Here is a 19,835-nt window from a genome sequence, read left to right as displayed (position 1 = left end):
TTTGATGATGTGGAAAAATATATATGATTGTCAGATGTCTGTTCTATAAAGTTTCTCTACTTTGCAAAATCATATTGCCACATTTTTGACTAAGAACTATTTGACTATGGCAGGCAGAATTCTCTGATTTTAAATTTTTCTAGAAAATGAGAAAGAGAAGCAAATGAGCTGTTCACTTCTAGTATTTACTTTAATGCTTACACTTTAGACCATTTTTAGGCAGATTGTGGTCTTTCTTTGGTGCTACAGCTATTTTAAGTTGTGTGAGTAGAATAAGGCTGTAGTCACCACACATTAATTTGAAGACAAATTTAAACCAGATACTCCAAGAAAACACTAACTAGAATGTTATGAGTAATTTCCTGTTATAGTCCTGCCTTCTTAAAAAACAACAAGAATAGAAACAATAAAATGGTCAAATTGAAGGTAAAATGATGAATTTTGCAGTTGTCATTTATAAAGTATATTTAATTGAATCACTTGTAGTCATAAGTCCAGAGTAGTCTTTGACTTTTACAGAGAATTAGCTGAAACAACAGAGTGCTTTGGAGGTTTGAAATGCTATGTCAAATGCTAAGAAAAAAGTTTAGAATACAAAAATGAAGTGAATATACACTGGGAAGAGAGAGGAGTCATTTATATGAGCACCTATGGCAGAGGGAGGGGTAAAAGATAAAGGCGAATAGAAGAACATGTGGTCTTTACTTTTTGATTCAGAGCATGGGGGTGGTCAAGCCATATTCAAATTTAATTCCATAGGCAATGACTTCTCTATCAGCCATTTACAAGCAAAGAGTTTGATTATAAGTGAATTTCAGGAGTAAAGTCAAAGTTTGCCAGTCTTCCTGGCCCTAACTTGGGCTTAATTGAGAGGTCTGCCATTTAATCTTTAACTCACTGTGTAGTTGATAACTACAAGGACCTGGCGAAGGAAGCAAACGTGTTGAACACTTTCTATTAAAAATTTTTACTATTAGTTTTTTTTTTTAACATGATTTTATTTTATTTTTTTTATTATTTTTTATTTCAGCCTCTTACAGGGTACAAATGTTTAGGTTACATATATTGCCTTTGCCCTACCCGAGTCAGAGCTTCAATCATGTCCATCTCCCAGACACTGCACACTGTACCCATTAGGTGCGAATATGCCCATTCTTTCCTTCCCCCTTCCGTCTACCCAATACCCAATGAATGTTACTACTATATGTGCACATAAGTGTTGATCAGTTAATACCAATTTGATGGTTAGTACATGTGGTGCTTGTTTTTCGATTCTAGGGATACTTCGCTTAGTAGAATGGGCTCCAGCTTAATCCTGGATAATACAAAGGTGCTAGGTCACCATTGTTTTTGTGGCTGAGTAGAACTCCATGGTATACATATACCACATTTTCTTAATCCACTCACGTGTAGACGGACACTTGGGTTGTTTTCCACATCTTTGCAATTGTGAATTGTACTGCTATAAATGTTCTAGTGCAGATGTCTTTTTTATAGAATGTCTTTTTTTCCTTTGGGTAGATGCCCAGTTATAGGATTGCTGGATCAAATGGTCGTTCTATTTGTAGCTCTTTGAGGTATCTCCATATTACTTTCCTAGTAGAGGTTGTACTAGTTTGCAAATTACAAAACACTAGGCTTTCCACTGTGTTTTGTAATTCCTTGAATATATTCTTCATTACCAGAAGTTCTGTTTGATTTTTCTGTAACATTTCAATTTCTTTAGTAAATTTTTCTTCCAGGTCCTGGATATTTTTTTTTTTTTTCTGTGATTTTTTTGTGTTGGGTATCCATTTTCTCTTGCATATCATTGAGTTTTCTTACAGTCTAGGTTCGAAATTCTTCTTCTGTTATTTTAGTGTTCTCGATTTGGTTGATATCCATTGCTAGAGAGCTGGTGTTCCCCTTTGGGGGTGTGCTTTCTGTTTGATTCTTCATACTTCCGGAGTTCTTTCACTGATTCCTTCCCATCTGGATCAGCTGTTGCTTCTTACCTTTAGATTTTCGTTTGGATAATGACATGTCCTGTTTGGTCTCTGAGCCAGTAGGTGGTGTTTGTGGGTGAGAGTCAATGCACCCTGTATCATGAATCAGTAAATGTAGTAAAAGGGTGTGTAAATTGACCTCCCTGTCAGTAGGTGGTGCTTACTGGGAGGACTAAGCTTCAATGTTGTTTTTGGGTTCTGTAACCTGCTTTGGTCACTCTGGAGAGGCACTCTAGTGCCTCAGGTTGTGGGTGGGGCTCTGGTACTTCCAGTTGTGTCCTTATTCTCCATCTCAGCAAGGGGAAGTTGGGGAGTGAGGCTGGATGAGGCTGGATGAGACTGGGTTGTGTGAGCCTGCCCTCAAGCCCCACAGATGCTGTTAGAAGGAGTCAAAGGTCTGTTCTCTGGTTCTGGGCAAAGCTGCCAGGGAGGGGCTGAAATGGCCCCACTCAGCCACAAAGTCTGTGTGTGGAGGTGGGGCTGTCTGAGACCTGCAGTCTGGAGCAGGCCTTGCTGCTTTCCATCCTCCCCTATTCTGTGGTTTCTCTCTGGCCTCTGCCAGCACGCAGGACCTCAAGCCAGTGGATCTCCCCTGACTTTGATGCCCAGTATCACAGCCTGACCTGGGAGTGCAGCCCTCCTGTGGGAGGAGGATTGTCCTTTGAGGAAGCTACAGCTGGGACCTACTCTTATCTGCCCCTGAAGGCACAGACACCTCAGTAGACTAGTTCACAAATATCCCTTCTGTGCCCTTAGGCAATGCAATGAATACCTGGGTGTATGGGGTCTGGCCTGCAGGCCTGTCCCCTGGGCCCTGGAGATCAGTCCGTGACCCTGCCAGGGAGAAGAGTGCTGGTCTCAAGTCACCCACAGGGTGCCCAGGCTGGATCAATGTCTCTCTGCCTCGGGATTTGCCCTGCTCTGCTGGAGTCACCAGGCAAACAGCACCTGGGAGGACCAGCAGGTAGGGGCTCACAGTCCGAGTATCCCTCAGTCTGCTGCAGGGTCTCGAAAGGTCCTGTTCTCTGCAGATGCCTCCAGGTTATGGCTAAATTGTCTCTCTTGGCAGCCACATGGGTAGGGGAGTGGAAAGGGAGAATAAAGGAATATGGCACCTGTCGATTGTCTTGGGTCTGTGGGGTGGGATGTGTCTGAGGGAGCTGGGAGCCTGGTGCCCTGTCTGCAAGAGGTCACTGCTCACTGGCGCCACCCTTCTCTAGGCTGTGTTGGCAGGTCTCACCAGCAGCTCAGGAGGCCACCAGCGGTCCAAGATGCAAGGGGAAATTTAACTGCTCCACCTACCCTTGTTACTGCTCTCCAAGCCTCTCGGGGTTTAGACCCTGCTGATGTCTTTCTCTTTCCAGTTCTGTTTTGCAACTTCTTCCCATGGAGTCTCCTGTAGTTACAGGCACCCTTCCTTATGACCCTTATTTGGTCTATGTTTGTCTGCCTGTTTTTGTTTTTTTCACTTTCATCTAAAATCTATCTATCTTATAGAGACACTTTGGCTGGCTGTTTTTCTTGTCTGCCATCTTTCCCATACTTACCTACTGTTAGTTTTACTTTATTTCCTTCTGTAGCTGTGAGTGATCCCCTCGGTGTGGGTATCAGGCTAAATAATGATACATAAAATTAACTGTGGTGTGAAAAACCAAGGGGAATAGGCCACATGAAGAGTTCTATATCACATCTGTTTCAGTACTTTGCAGAAGTTAAGCAGCCTTAGCGGGCTTTAGTTGACTCTAAAAGAGAACATAAATGAATGTCCAGATCTGTTTTCATTGAGTTTTTCTTTCTTCATCATTTAAAGTGCTTATTGCTTCATTTTGTCATTTAATGTTGAACAAGCAATATTTTATAAATTCCAGTAAAAAAAATAACTAGGAGGTGCTTATTGTATATATGAGTTATATTATTTGGAGATTCATTTTTAAACTTAAGAAAATATTTTTACATAAGAACAAATGTAAGCTTGTGTCCTTTAAGAAAAAAAGAGGGGAGGAAGAAATCCTGATGGTTGTTAAAGACACTGTAAGCTTATAAACATCTCTCTTGAGATGAATGATAATTTTTTCTTTTGAAAATTAAACAACGTTTGTTCCAAATGCATAATTTGAAACTCTAGTTGTTTGTTTCCTTGTCCATATTTTACTTCAGAAATAGAAATGCATCAAAAGTGGCTGATTTTAAATAACTGTTATTTCTGTTTCCAGGCATTTGACTTAAGAGAAATAACGTAATAATTACAAAATGGTCTTAAAACTTAATGAATATATGAAATACCCTTCAGAAGGTATTTTTTGTTTTCAACTTTGAATAGTAATTTCTAGGAATGTATCCAATACGTATCCTAACACCTTTTGATTATGCTGCTAATGATCTTTGTATTGCTTAATACTCCCCTAGAAAAAGATACTAAAAAGCCCGAAGCAAGAATAATTTCCTTAAATGAGGTTAAAAGTTTGAATTTGAATTTCTATTTTTTTGTTTCTGTTTTATGGATAACTTTTGTAAGCCTGCCTAAAACCAGGTAATAGATTAGAGTCTTTTGCAACCCAGTTTTAACATGCATTAAATCATAGAGCCGGCGTTCCAATATGCTATTTGTTTTTTTTCTGTTAGCTCTACTGTTTTACTAAGGCTCTCAGTTCTTACTCTTACTCTTAAAGCATTGTTAATGCTAACTTCTTTCTCTCCTTTGAAGGAACTGGTGTAAAGTATCTGCTTAACAGAGGAAAAGGAAGAGAGTATATCCAACTTGAAAAATAGTAGCATTTTTGTTTTAGAAACCAATTTTCTAGTAGGAATTACACTGTTCTTTTGTTTGTTAAATACATATAAAGGATCAGCTTATTCTCTCACACATGGACCCACGGGTAGTTCATTAGCAGATGTTATTGCCTTTATCTTTAAAATTGATTCTATATCTGATTACTTCTTACCACTTGCAGGCTCTCATTTTTGTGGGGTCATCTTGTCTTGACAGTTACAATAGCCTGCTACTGACAAGATGATTGCCCTCAATGAGTTTAATAATTAATTTGTAGCAAAACAAACAAACAAAACACAAACAAACTTGCTGAGATACAAGATATTGTTTGAGTTCATAGAGTCTGTTTTGTTGTTGTTATTGTATAGTTGAAGTCTATTTTGCTTGACAGAATATACTTAAAATATCCCTGTGAATAAATGGAATACGAAAGGATATTATCTTCTTTATTCCTGAGTAGAGCTGACCTCACAGAGAGCAAAAGATATATACAGGTTGAATCCATAGAGATTTTTCAAACTCATCTGAACTCTTTTTTTTTTTTTTTTTTTGTTGAGACAGAGTCTCACTTTGTTGCCCAGGCTAGAGTGAGTGCCGTGGCGTCAGCTTAGCTCACAGTAACCTCAGACTCCTCGGCTTAAGCAATCCTACTGCCTCAGCCTCCCGAGTAGCTGGGACTACAGGCATGCGCCACCATGCCCGGCTAATTTTTTCTATATAGATTTTTAGTTGTCCATATAATGTCTTTCTATTTTTAGTAGAGACGGGGTCTCGCTCAGGCTGATCTCGAACTCCTGACCTTGAGCGATCCACCCGCCTCGGCCTCCCAGAGTACTAGGATTACAGGCGTGAGCCACCGCGCCCGGTCCATCTGAACTCTTGAGTCTAGAGTTACTGTTGCTTTTTTTTTTTTTTCTTTTTTTTTTTTTAGACAGAGTCTCACTCTGTTCCCCGGGCTAGCGTGCTGTGGCATCAGCCTGGCTCACAGCAACCTCAAACTCCTGGGCTCAAGCAATCCTACTGCCTCAGCCTCCCAAGTAGCTGGGACTACAGGCATGTGCCACCATGCCCAGCTAATTTTTTCTATATATATTTTTAGTTGTCCAGATAATTTCTTTCTATTTTCAATAGAGACGGGGTCTCGCTCTTGTTCAGGCTGGTCTCGAACTCCTGACCTCGAGCCATCCTCCCGCCTCGGCCTCCTGGAGTGTTAGGATTACAGGCATGAGCCACCGTGCCCGGCCCGGTTGCTTTGTTTTGTTTTTGTTTTATTTATTTTTGATACCAATCTAAGTGTTTAATATATATCCAAACTTTGAATTTAAGAAATACACCATTGTGTAAAAAACTATTTTTAAAGAAATAAATGTGAAAAAAGTAGTAATGATGTGACCAGCACTTGATGTGTTACTTTTATTTATTTTTTGGCCATTTTGTAAGACTGTCGACACTGTAGTGTAGTAATTTCCCAGCTTAAACTCTTTCCAAATTTCTTATAATATCCATAGTAGATGCCTCTCTTTTAGTTGTGCTGTAGTTTTGGCCCTGTTTGTTATTTCATATTGTGTCCTAACTTCCTTACAGCTGAGTTAACTGTTGGTGTAAGTAATGTGAGCCTTCTTTAGAAAGTCAGATAAATAGCTTCCAGACAGATCCAATTTTTGTTCAGGATAGTTTCATAATTTGCCTTGTGATGCTAGTGTGCTTGATTTAAAGCTTAGGTATAACAGTTATCTTGAGTTATAGAAATATTCCTCCTCAAACTTTTTAGGTGATACGTGCAGGTGTATAGTTTCAACAAGCTATGCTTCTAATAATTTTGCATTAAATTATATTAGTTTTAGTTTTGGCCTTTAATATTATTTGATCTCTCTTTTTCTCTACCTTTTACTTTCTCTCTTCCCAACCCCTGTTGATGTATTAAAGATGACCGTAGGCCTGAAATGTTGTCACACTTGCTTACTCAAGTTAGTTTTCAGTAAAGGAAATTGATTTTTTGAATTTAATCATGTATTTAGTCATGTGAGTATGCTTTATTTAATGTAATGTTTCTGTTTGGTTTTGTGAAGAACTGTTTTCATTTCATGTAATAACTGTATTGGAAATAGAATGGCATTTCTGGAACTCTTAAGAACATTGAAGGAATCTCATAAGCTCTTTACCAAGGAGATATCATTTTGGACATGCTCTTGTTTCATTGAAGTTTTTATATTTCCGTTAAAATCATGTCTCTTTATAATCTTTAGAGCCTCTGGGAAAGTGAATGTTCTGAGTTGTAAAAAGCATGCTAAAACATAAATCTATAATTAGAACAACACTTCTCTTCTTTTGAATTACAGGTCAGTTGATCAAGCCAGTCAACAGTGTGTGTGTTTATCATAGATTGGGAGTAGTCTTATTTTTAATTTTCTTTATACATAAGTGGCAACAATATAAGCCTTTCATGTCTTAAACGGAAGCTTCATGAAATCTTTGCTGTCTTGACAATGGAACTGTATCGTTGTCTTTCTAAACTCCAATTTTAAGAACTCAGCCTTTCTAGCACTTGAACAGAGAACACTGGTCAGGAAATAAGGGGACTCAGGTCATGGGGTTGTAGGTTCTTTGACTTTAGTCAAGTTACTTAGTCTGTCTGAAATTTGGTTTCCTAATTTGTTAAATTAAGGGTTGAATTTATTCTCTAACGTTCTTTCTCAAACTCAGCCATTGGCTAGGACATCTCTTCTTCTTGGATCTCATAGACTGCAGTAATCAGCTTCATCTATCTTCCCCACTAACCCCCAAAGTAGCTTCTTATATTCCCTAGCCCCAGGCATCTGTGTCCATTCACCCTGAAACATTGGAGCTGAATTGTGTCTTCCATTTCTAAACAGTCTCTAAAGTACCGTATTTTGCCTCTGGTTTTCTAGAAATGTGGTTGCTTTTTGTTAGTCTTATAGGATCATGGGATAGTGCTCCTTCTGAATACACTAGAACAGTGGTCCCTAACCTATGGTGAGTTGTATAATTATTTCATTATATATTACAGTGCAACAATAGTAGAAATAAAGTGCACAATAAATATAATGCACTTGAATCAACATGAAACCATATCCTCCTCCCTTCCGTCCTCCCCCTATCCTCCCCACCATATCTGTGGAAAAAATGGTCCCTGGTGCCAAAAAGGTTGGGGACCGCTATACTAGAAGACCAGGAAGTAGCCCTAATAATGCCTAAATATTATCATCTGCTCTTATTAATCTGAATGCTCCCAAATCTGACAACAGTGGTTCCTGCACAATGTCTCCCCCAGAATTAGCTGTACTTGCTTAGTACAGTTATTTCTAAAACATGAAACTGGGAGAAAGACCTAATTCATTGGGTGCCATAATTAGTGTTCAAATAGATATGCCCATGCCAGAAGAATGGGCCAGGACAAAAGTAATGAAATTTCATGGAGATATTTGTTGACTCTATAAGGGTAGGAGCTTTGTCTGTGTTGTTTATATCTAGTATACAGAAGAACGTCTTGCCTAGAGTAGAACTTCTTTAAGTAGTTGTTGAATGAATGAATGAATGAATCAAATTACAACTGCTTAAGTACTGAATGGAAGAGCTTACTTAACTCTTAGATTTGAGTAGTAGAGCACATTCAGAGAATGGAGGCCATTATGATGTAGTGTCTGAAACCTAAAATGTTTAAACCATTTATTCAGCAAAGTGAGGGAGTTTAAAGATGATTATAAACATGTTTTATGATCTTCTGAAATTAGCAGTTTATTGAGGGAGACAGGTGCACAAACAAATAACTATATTATAACTTGCTAAATTTTTTAGAAAGTATGATATGAATAGCAAGCTGTGGGAATGATCTATTTTAGGAGATCAGAAACAAAAGGAGACTGAGTCTTAAAGGATAAACTTCAAAGGATAAGCAGTACAGGTAGCAGGTACATAGGAACAATAGGGAGGCAGTATCCTAACCTAAGGACTTAGTAATAAGGTTGCTTTCTAAAAAGTAAACTATAAAATTGTCAAATATTGTGCAGAGCTAGGATGTTAATTTTTCAGAAAAGCTCCTAGATGAGAACAAGATGGTGAAAATATTGATAGATATAATGCAATGATGTATCAGTAAGGAGGGGGAGTTTGGACAGACACTGGATGTGGAGAAGAGGAGAAAGCTAGGGAGGTATACCTCAACATCCTCCATGTAAACACTGCCCGGAAGAGTGGAACACTCCTGCTATTGTGATTTCTAAATCCCTGATGTGTAGATGGATATGCCAGGCTGCCATTAGCCTGATGCCATGTAAACATTGTTTCATAAAACAAACTCTCCTTGCTCTGATTTTCTGTTCATTAAGCTACATTCTGATTATAATTTGCCCTCCCATCTAGATCAGTCTATGGGGAGACAATGTCCTGGTTATGCTGGCATGAGTATTCTGATCCATATGGCAGTTACGGTTCTCTCCATAAACTAATGTAATTAATCGTGTGGTATTCTGGTCTGTACATTAATCTCTTGTGAGCTTAATGTTACTCTACTGCTGAAAGATGGCTCCACTCAGAGTACCAAAATGAAAAGAAATTCTAGTCCCCTAAGTGTACAAACTTGAGGTCCAGACTCAGACGATGAACTGAAGTGAACTCATCAAGATAAATGCTTGGCTACCAGCTCCATTTTGAAGCAGCACAACTTCAAGCAGATGTGGAAGTCAGATGTGGTCAGGGCAGACATACAGGCATATTTAAGAAACTGCAAGCAGTCAAAGTATTAGAGAGTGGAAATGGGAAGATGAGGCAGCAGAGAAGGGCAGAAGACAGATTATGAAAGGATTTGTCCTTTTGAGCAGAGAATATTTCATTTTTTTCAAAGTATTAATAAGTTGATTTGAAAGAAAATGTTATGTTTCTTTTGGTAAAACATAATTGTATATTTCATGATTAATTTCGGTGAGTGGATCTCCTTGTTATTTCTTTTAAATTCAAGCTGAGTTTATTGCCCACATAATCTTCCTGGTTTTGTTGTATTGAGTAGCCTAGTTAAAGATGACGAGGCTGCTGTGTAATGACTGAAGACGTGACAGCCAGCCATCTTGACTTTGGTCCATTGTTTATACACACAGTTGTAGTGATTCTGTTATTTCCTTACAAGCCCTGTGCAATACCTCTTTGAATTTCTCTAGTAATAACATTGTATCATCATAATGATTGAGAATTGTTTTGCTCAAAGGGGACCCCCAAATCCTTGTAATCTCTTAAAGGGCTCCTTAGAAACCCCTTTCGTTGAGTATATTTGCTTACTTGAAAAGTGCCTCCATCGTGCTTGTATCAGATTTTCATAACTCAAAAGCATTTATGTAGTATGGCTGCATTTGAAAACTTAGACTTTTTTTTTTTTTTAAAAAACCATGTTTTGATGAGATAAAGGTGATAACACTTTTTTTCTCAAATGAAGAAACTAACAGTATCACATTTGGCAATTTTCATTTTCTGGTATTTTACTAATGTTCAGTGAAAGCTCGAAGTCAGTTTGTGGTAGCTTTTACTTTCTGATCCATTAATGGCAATACGTTATCAAAATGGTAAAGGATTTTTTTCCAACTTCTTTTTTTTCTGTTGATTACAGAATTTTTATAATTTTTTTTGCTAAGTATCTGCTTACTAGTTCCCAAACTGCCCTACTGCTAAACTGTCTATAATTTTATCTCGGTTAATGAGTAGGTAGAGTATTTTATTTTAGTAAAGGAACTGATAGAGTCAGATCTATTTTCTAATCCAGTTCTTTTAGTTGGTTGTACAGGTATTACAAGTATTTTTTTGCCTCCACTCAATAATCAACTTACATTTTATTTCTTATGCCTTAGGAAAAACATATAAGCAATGAAGAAGAGCACTTAAGGAGGATGGAAGAGGCCAGATTGCAGCTCAAGGATCAACTTCTTTGTTTGGAGACTGAACAAGAATCCATTCTTGCTGTGATAGGAAGGGAAATTGATACAGCTTGTAAAACCTTCTCCAGGGACTCGATGGAGAAATTGAAAGTAATTATGAGTTCTCATTGTGCCCTAAATTTTCACTTAGATTCTTAAGATATAATTATAATTGCATTTTTATGTATGGTTACATGGTAGTCAGGTTTTTATTCCAGAAAGTTTTATGAAACAAAATAACTTTTTGCATTTCTTTTTTAGAATGAGGCACTATGTCTATTGTACAGTTATGCTGAGAGAAAGCATGGTGTTATTCTATTGAATTGCCTGTGACTCACTCTGTAAAAGAAAATGTCTTATAAGAGAGGCAGCAGTTCTGACTCAGGAAAATATCCATGGAGTTAAGAAGTCTGGAGCTTGGATTTTTCACTATCACAGGCTATTTTTGTTGTTTTTGGTATATTACTAGCTAACATCTATTGAGTATAGTACAGGTACCGGGGCAAAATATGGTACTTCAGTATCTGTCATTAACCCCTAAAACAATCCTACCTCTTAGTTACTCTGACTAAATCCACCTGAGAGAAGAGAAAGTGAGGCTTGGCCATACATCTAGTTAAATTCTAAATTAGGATTTCAAACCTTGGACGTCTAACTCTGGAACCTAAACAAGTAACCACGATGCTATCTACCTTCCCTATTTCAACAAATTATATTTATTTAGTTTTTCTATGTTTAAAATGGAATATTGCTGCTCAATTTATAGTTGTCATGAAATGATAAATAAAAACAAGTGATCACAGATCGTTTGAATTCCTTGAAGGTAAGCAATTCTATCAACTGTAGGTTCTAGTACTGTTTATTACATACGGAGAGTATTACATTGCTTTGATATGGTATAATGATAACACATTACGGTTCAGCACCCTATATTTACTTCATTGAATGATATGACAGCACTCAAATTTTGGTATTGTACTTATGTGCTTTTTACTTTTCAGGTGTTTCTTCTATTTATTTTGTCATTCATTTGTTTTTACCCTCCTCTAGAATAATCTTCCTTTCTCATACTCCTATGCTTCCCTCTCTTTACCTGCTCTTCCTCTCCAACTTATTTTCTTATCTCTCTTAAGTTGTCTTTAAAAGAAATTAAAACTATGATTCTACTTTTGTAGCCAAAGCTTTTTTAGAATTTGACTTTAATGGAAATACATCAACTGATAAAATTTGGAGAGTTGATGAAACTTTTACAATATGTATTCCTATTTACATTTAAAAAAATGTTCAAATATCTGTTTGAAAGGGCTATGAGCCTAATATGAGAAGTAATTGACTTTAAGGGAAAACTATTTCTAGGGCTGTTTTAGGGCCTATTATGATGTTGTTGTTTTTTTTTTCCCTGTCAATGTTGCTTTTTAAATTTAAGATTTGTCTTGTTTGCCTATATTTAAAGAATGTGTGGCCTTGAAAATCCTAATTTCATCTAAAAGAAGTACATATTAACAATGCAATATGTATTCTATATTTAAATATTTGTGTCAGGCTTGTTTGTTTTCAATCATGTGGGAATATAAAATGAAAACATTTGGCTCATGTTATAAGATATATAAACCTTGTTATCAGCAATCATAGGCAAAAACATAGCAGATTGTTTAAATATTTTATTTCTTTATGAGGCACAAATTATCCTTCCAAAATATTTCAAGAAGCACCGTATTCTTTAATAGGCTTTCAGGCATGGAGTGATTGTGGGACTGAATCTTTGTACCTCTTTCCCTAGAGAAAGACTAATTCAACCCAAATCATGGATGGAAAGTAAACTAAAAGAATGAAAATTCTATTACTTTCTTTTAAGAGTCTACATTTTTTTCATTGTGGGTCTCTTTCTATTTAGTAACTTCTGTCGTTTTATTCCCATAAACTTGAAAAATAATGGAATACTAAAGAACATAGCATTTGCTCTTACCCCCCAAAAACCAACAGGTTTGTTAAAGATAAAATTGATTCTTTACTTTGTGGTTTATAGTTCTATGGGAGAATGGTAGAAGAATCATGTAAAATGTTTTCTGAAAAGAAATAATTCCAATTATTCTTTGTCAATTCTTGATTCTTAAAATATTGCTGATAAAATTTTCAGCCATTGTATGTAGAGAATGTGGTTTGGAATAGATTAGAAAATCTTATTTTTTTTTTTTTTTTGTTGAGACAGAGTCTCACTTTGTTGCCCAGGCTAGAGTGAGTGCCGTGGCGTCAGCTTAGCTCACAGCAACCTCAGACTCCTCGGCTTAAGCGATCCTACTGCCTCAGCCTCCCGAGTAGCTGGGACTACAGGCATGCGCCACCATGCCCGGCTAATTTTTTCTATATAGATTTTTAGTTGTCCATATAATGTCTTTCTATTTTTAGTAGGACGGAGTCTCGCTCAGGCTGGTCTCGAACTCCTGACCTTGAGCGATCCACCCGCCTCGGCCTCCCAGAGTGCTAGGATTACAGGCGTGAGCCACCGCGCCTGGCCGAAAATCTTATTTTTAATTACATTTTCTTTTTACAGTCACCATATTTGTTACTTATTTAGTTAATTCATGTAGTGTTTGAAAATTAAGGGCAGGCATACAATGAAACTAATAAAAATATAATCAATAACATGAATGTTTACAAATATTCAACAACACAGTAGAGATTTGGAAGAGAAAGAAAACTCTGAATTAGGGTGATTAGGGAAAATTTTACTGAATAGACAGGGAGGGCATGAGATTTGGGTGATAGAAAGATGGATGAAAGAAAAGTTTGATACAAGAATGCAACAATCTTGTGTATGGCATGTAGTAGGCACTCAATATGCATCATGTGTCTAAATGAATTAGCTAATGATGTTACTGACAGGGAAGTAATGTGCACACACATCAGGAGGTATGGAAGTATTTGAAAATGGGAATAGATATCTCTTTGCAGAAGAATAGGCTGTATTTAGACAAAAATTCTAGAAAGAGGCCCTGCAAAAATATTATATGTAACAGGGCTTAAAGAAAGTAGGAATTGAGTAAAAAATTTGTGTTTATAATGTCATTGACAGTCTTTGAGTACAGTAATAAGGCAGAACTAGATGGCAAAAGATTTTATAGATGAGTTGATGTGCAGCTAGTCATCAAGGTAATCCTATTTATTGTAGGATTTTGTTATTATCTTGAAATATAAAGCAGTGTTTGCATGAAGTCATGTTGATGAGTTTCTGTCTGTTTTTGACAACCCATTGATGAGACAAAATAGCTCTCATAATTAAACTAAAGAAGAGAAAGTGAGAGAAAGAATTAAGTTTTCCTATAATCACATCTGACCCTCTGTGAAATACAGAAAGACTGAGAAACAGAAACAAACAAAAATGAAGTAAACTGGCTTTAAATGAGGCTGCTTGCCGTGTGGAACTCTGGAATCAGTCTCTCAGAGACTGTAGCAGTGATAACACATGATAGTTGATTTTTCCATGTCTTTATATTGGAACTAAATAAGTTATGTTAGATAAAAATCTCTTTCTAATAGGCTCGTCTTTCTTGTAGGTTTTTTCTTCTGGTTCTGATATGCATTATGACCCACATCGCTGGTTAGCAGAAAGCAAGGTAAATTAATCTTTAAATCCTAAAGTTATGATAATATTTATGATCTTCAAGTTACTCTATTTGGTTTAGCTATATATTTTGTTATATAACCGAACATTTGAAACTGTAATACTTCATTGCTGGGGAAGATATCGCTGCAGTGCATTTAAGTAACGCCCATGTTTCTTACTTTAACATTTAGAAATTAGCTTAATTATATAGGCATAGAGTGAGAGAATAAAAGAAGGTAAGAACCAGATATTCACAGGGACAAATTCTTCTGCCTTTTACTTGGGCAGTGTCTGTGAAAGTGTACAAAAGTCAGGACAGCTGGGAGTAATCTTCTTTTTAAAAATGTGTACTTAATGTATTTTGGTTTCTGAGGGTAAGATCCAACAAATGCTGATCCTTTCACCTCTATGGGTATCTTTTATAAAATGAGAGGGATAAACTCTATGTTCTTAAGATAACTTTCCTGCATCATGGTTCTTCGGTATTATGACTTAAATTTAATGGAAGATAAGCAAAAATAAATCAAATGGAACAATTTTCTAATTGTAGCAAAAAATTCTTCTGCACTATGCGATAATCATCAGCTATTGTCATGTATCAGATCAATGTGGAAATTCATTAATTAAAATATATGGGAAGTTGTGACCAGATAAATTATAGACATCTATTCAAGTATCAATATTTATTTACTTGTGTTCCTTTTTAAACTGATTTTTCTTAGCCTTTAGATACTAAAGTGGAAAATCATCCATCTCATTTAAATTCCACAAGAAAAACACCTGTACTGTAAACCTGACTAATTGTAGCCCAACTTAGGATTTTATTGCAAGAAAGAAACTTTAAGTTTTGTCCATTATTTTTATCTAAAAATATGAGAAAAGTGAGATTTCAGAGAGGGAAGATGACTTGTCCAGTGCCATGTGAAGAATGCAAAAACAGATTACATGCTGTGTCTGACTCACAATTAATGTTTTACCATTATGCGTATTGCCACCTAAAGCCATTGTTCATTTAGCCAAACTTTATTGGTTGTGTATTACTTTGTCTCACACACTGGAGACAAAAGGGTTAGCGAGCCATGGACTTCGTGCTCATGTGGTGTAAAGTCTAATAGGGAAAATTGAGATGTAAACAAACTTTAAAAGGTACTATTGTCATAGATAGATGTAAACATTGACAAACATTGACAGAACGTGTTTGTTCTGGGAGAGTGGGAGGCTATGATGCTGCCAGCATGTCATAGACAGCTCCTGGAAAAAAATGATATTTAAACTTGATCAAACAAAAAATGTGTGGATATTCTCCAATTGACTAATTACGCATAGAACAATGGCAAGAAGGTGAGAATATTTGAGTAATCACAGATAATGCACTGACATTGGTGAGTAAGGTACAGGTGGGAGGTGATAGAAAGACAGGATTCACCTTTGGAGGCTAGCTATGCTACAGAAACCTTTAAAAAAAAAATCTTAATAAGAAAATCAAAGTATTATGATAGCACATCAGAATTTACCTTACCTTGTAAATTTTCCTCTTATACTTTAACAATAGTGATCGTGTGTGTTCCTAACCATTTTTGATAAAAACAAATGCTTTTTATTTATGCCACCTGCATAGGAAATTTAGAATATAAATGTTTTGCTGTATTAAAATTTTTTGGCCAGAAATTTCTGTTGTGAACAAATACAGCATTTCTCTTTTTTTTTTTATCTGGACTCCACAATTCTGACAACAAGAGCAATGTACTTGGAATTTTCTTTCAAGTTAAAATCTTTATCATTTCTGAACAGAAAGCTTTCACTGCTGTGGTTGAGTTAAATTATGAGAGCCAGAGATGACTCTTAATCATAGCTCTTTAATTTGGGAGCTAGTGAGCAGTTTTCCCTTATCACTTAATGGGATTGAACTTCTGATCAGACCAGTTTTAACACTGCATGAGACAACCGTTTCTTCTGCAGTGTAAATGGATCGTGATAAAAAATACCTTGTTGACCAACTGACTAAGGAGGAATTGAATCTATTTACTAGAAAGATGGCTTCGGTTATTGATGGGCTACAATACTGTAATTCCCATGAACTATGACTAGACAGCTCTATAAGTATTAAAGATAAAAATCTGAAATCAGAGGACAAAAACTATATGGAAAGTAGAATTGCTATTCAGCTAGTCCATTCTGACATCTTGCAGTATTAGAAGGGCCTCTGAGGGCATTCGGTAATTGTTTTCATAAATCTACCAAATGAATTTCTTCTGTTAGTGTTAATTCTAGAAAACTGGATGGTTGGGCTGGGAATGGATCACAGTTGCTTTGTTGGCAGTGGTGGCATCACATAAACTTGAAGTCCTATGGAGACTTGGATCAGATTGAGATAAAATAATCAATGAATGGTAAGAATAAGACATTACAAGAAGGAAGAGGTTTGAGATGGTTGTTAAGAAATGTCAGGCAAGGAATTCCCATAGATTAGGGATGTGTTTTTGTGTTAAATTCTGACAAGGTATGTAGAAGTCAAGTTTTCTTCAGCTTATTTATATTCTACTTTGACTGTAGGAAGCTATATTACTTCTTGGCCTTTGTCTGAAGTATTGAAATTCCCTATTTACTCTTCTTTCATTAGTCTGTGAGCTAACTCTGTAAGCTATAACCTTTAATTTGAATTTTCTGTTTTCCTCAGTTTTTAGCTTTGAGTCATATCTTAGCATGACTTTAGTATATTATTATGTTAAATCTCAATAGATTATCACAGATTAAAAAGGTCATCTTGATAGTTTTACTAGATACTAAGGAATATTCCCACCTTATTGCAAGCTGCCAACTATGAAGGTAAAAGACTGCTTTATTTACAAATTCTTTCTCTATTTTGGTTTATTTAGCCGTACTTGTTGAGGCAGCTAAATAAATGAGCCTGTTATGTAATCTGTAAGGTGCTCTTGTGAGTGGTTAATAGAATGGTTTTTTCTCTGTGATTAATAGCCTTGTCAGCTAATCATTATTTGGAATTGTTAAAGTTATTCCCATACTGTGTTCCAAGCTGCTTCTTTAAGATACTTAATGAAGATGCTGGGATTTATCTAACAAACACTAATTCTCATAATTGATTATTGGTTGATTAAATTTTCATAAGTAGATGTTTTATAGGATTAATTTATTCTGCATACATATTCAATTTATAAAAAGCATCTAACTATAGCATATTTTTAAGTTTGACAATGAAATGAAAGCTTCATAGGAATAAACTAAAGCCATAGGTCATATTATATTAGTCTGCTTAGGCTACCATAATAAAATACACACACTGCTTGGCTTAAATAACAGATTATTTGTTTTCTCACAGTTCTAGAGGCTGGAAGTTCAAGGTCAAGGTGTCAGGTTTGGTTTCTGGTGATACCTCTCTTCTTTGCTTATAGATTGGCCATCATCTCTTTGTGTCCTTACTTGGCTTTTTTTCTGTACTGCTGGAAGAGAGAGTGAGTTCTGGTATCTCTTCCTCCGCTATCACATTAGTGCCCTATCAGATTAGTGCCCCACCCTTATGACCTTATTTAACCTTAATTACCTCCCAAAAGGCTCTATCTTCAAATACAGTCACACTTGGGGTTAGGGGTTCAGCATAGGAATTTTTAGGGGACACAGTTCAATCCATAATGTATCTTTAACTTGCTTAATACTTTGCTTCAGATTTTTTTTTTATTATTTCATTTTTACCAGAACCAATAGGATTATTATTAAGACAAAACAGATTCGTTTCTCTGTTACCACCTCTTAGCAACGGTAGTGACCACAGGTAGTGAACAAAGGTCAAAGATTGAGATGGAGTAGATGGGAAAGCATTGAGTAAGGGGAAATGGGAAGTTATTTCCTAAACTTGTAGTTAAATCCTGGGTAAGAGCAGATTAAACTGGAGTACTGAACCAGTGACCCCCAGGGACCCATTTTTTTTTGGACCCCATGGGTTTTAAAAACTTGAATTGGTAGTGACCTTCTAAAAAATAAGGCAATTGCATAATTACCATCTGGGATTTATTTTCCGTTTGAGATATCAGAAGATCTGATAAAACTAAGGTTTCATTCTCATGTAATAGAAAACAGTTGCAGCTGAGAAGAACCATGGACCTGACCACATTAGAAGTGGTATCTGAACTAAAGTTTGACATCATCCTCACCATTCTCTGCTGATTCCTAACATAGAGGGAAAGCATTGCATTTTGTACTGTGCTTACACTGTTATTCTTCTTAGAGTAGATTTAAGAGAAATGCATATATTTCTTATATTCCTGTTTAGTTCAAAATGGTAAAACAAAGCCTAAATGAGTATCTCATTTCAAGAAAAGCGTTATTTTTTATGCCCATTTTTTACTGATGTTGTCTGCCTGGCACTTGTAGCTATTTACATTTGCCTACTCTGATGCGTATGAACCAAATTAAATCATGTGGTACTATGTAATAGTGACTTATTCCCAGAACAGATGGTTTTCTTCTTGATAGGAGGTTGAAAACTGACTTAGTTAGTGCTTTTCTCATAGGTGTCTTGTATAGTCTGTGGTCAACTGTGAACCTCATACCTTTTATCAGTCAAAAGTTAATTTGCTAATTTTTAAAAGTACACTCCTTCAGATTTAACTCTTAAATTTTATCTTGTACATATGTATTTCTTCTATTTACCAAAGTTGTTTCATTTTATCCTCTGTTAAAAAGGTAATAATTATCTCCATTATACTAATACATCAATTTAATATTCTGCTATCTAATCATTTGTGATAATATTAAATGACACCTGATCTCAGGCCAATCCTTGGAGAACTATGTATAGCATATTTCCATTGGCAGTGATTAAATAATTTTGAAAATAGACTTTAGTTTCTAGGCACTTCAATTTTGAAATGTGAATATGAGATTTATAGATTTGCTTTTTGCCTGGCTGCCCCAATTTGTGAAACACAGCAGATACTATCTAGAATTCTTAAAGCTATTTGGTGAAGTAATTTATAAGTATTTGGTTCAATGGAATCAGAGTCTGTGGCTTTCAAAATGTCATGTGAAAGCTATTGCTGAGGAGCATGCCTAAATGGCATAGAGTCACCAGGTCTGGCATATGTACATTCTTCCAGCCCTTCTTTGTGGTTGTGTTTTTGTAGTCCAAACTGATAGTGTTCAGATTCTGAACGTGTTACTTTTGAATGTTCATTGAGCTTTGTTAATATAATAATACTAAAAAAATTTGGATTTTTTATTTTCAAGATACTATTTTTTCTGTTTTATTACTTAAATGCAAGCTGCTACTTCTTTATAGGAACTTGTCAGCATCTTATTTTTCATTTAGTTGCATGTGTCAGATCCTTACTATGTGCAGAACACTGTACTAGCAGAGTGTGTGTGTGTGTGTGGGGGGGGGGGGTGTGTTTGTATGTGTGTGTATGGACATTAACACATACACACCACTCCCAAGGAGCTTTTAATTGAAGAATATTGTTACATTCTTGGAGAAAGTCTTAAGGATTTAGTATACTAAATTCTTTAATATACAAGGATGAAGATGTGTGTGTGTTTGAAGTGCC

The 19,835-nt window shown here is 36.1% G+C and overlaps 1 protein-coding gene across 1 annotated transcript in view; it reads left to right on the top strand.

The window, feature by feature from the left end:
- CEP128 (centrosomal protein 128) overlaps positions 1 to 19,835 on the top strand; it is a 340,191-nt gene that overhangs the window by 126,811 nt on the left and 193,545 nt on the right. The window contains exons 17-18 of the mRNA XM_069465188.1: positions 10,608 to 10,784; positions 14,228 to 14,287. Of these exons, the coding sequence (XP_069321289.1) occupies positions 10,608 to 10,784; positions 14,228 to 14,287 (237 nt within the window). The remainder of the gene's footprint in view (positions 1 to 10,607; positions 10,785 to 14,227; positions 14,288 to 19,835) is intronic.

Source organism: Eulemur rufifrons, chromosome 2 (genome assembly GCF_041146395.1).
Source record: "Eulemur rufifrons isolate Redbay chromosome 2, OSU_ERuf_1, whole genome shotgun sequence".
Classification (NCBI taxonomy): Eukaryota; Metazoa; Chordata; class Mammalia; order Primates; family Lemuridae; genus Eulemur; species Eulemur rufifrons.
This window is presented reverse-complemented; position numbering and strand designations above follow the sequence as displayed.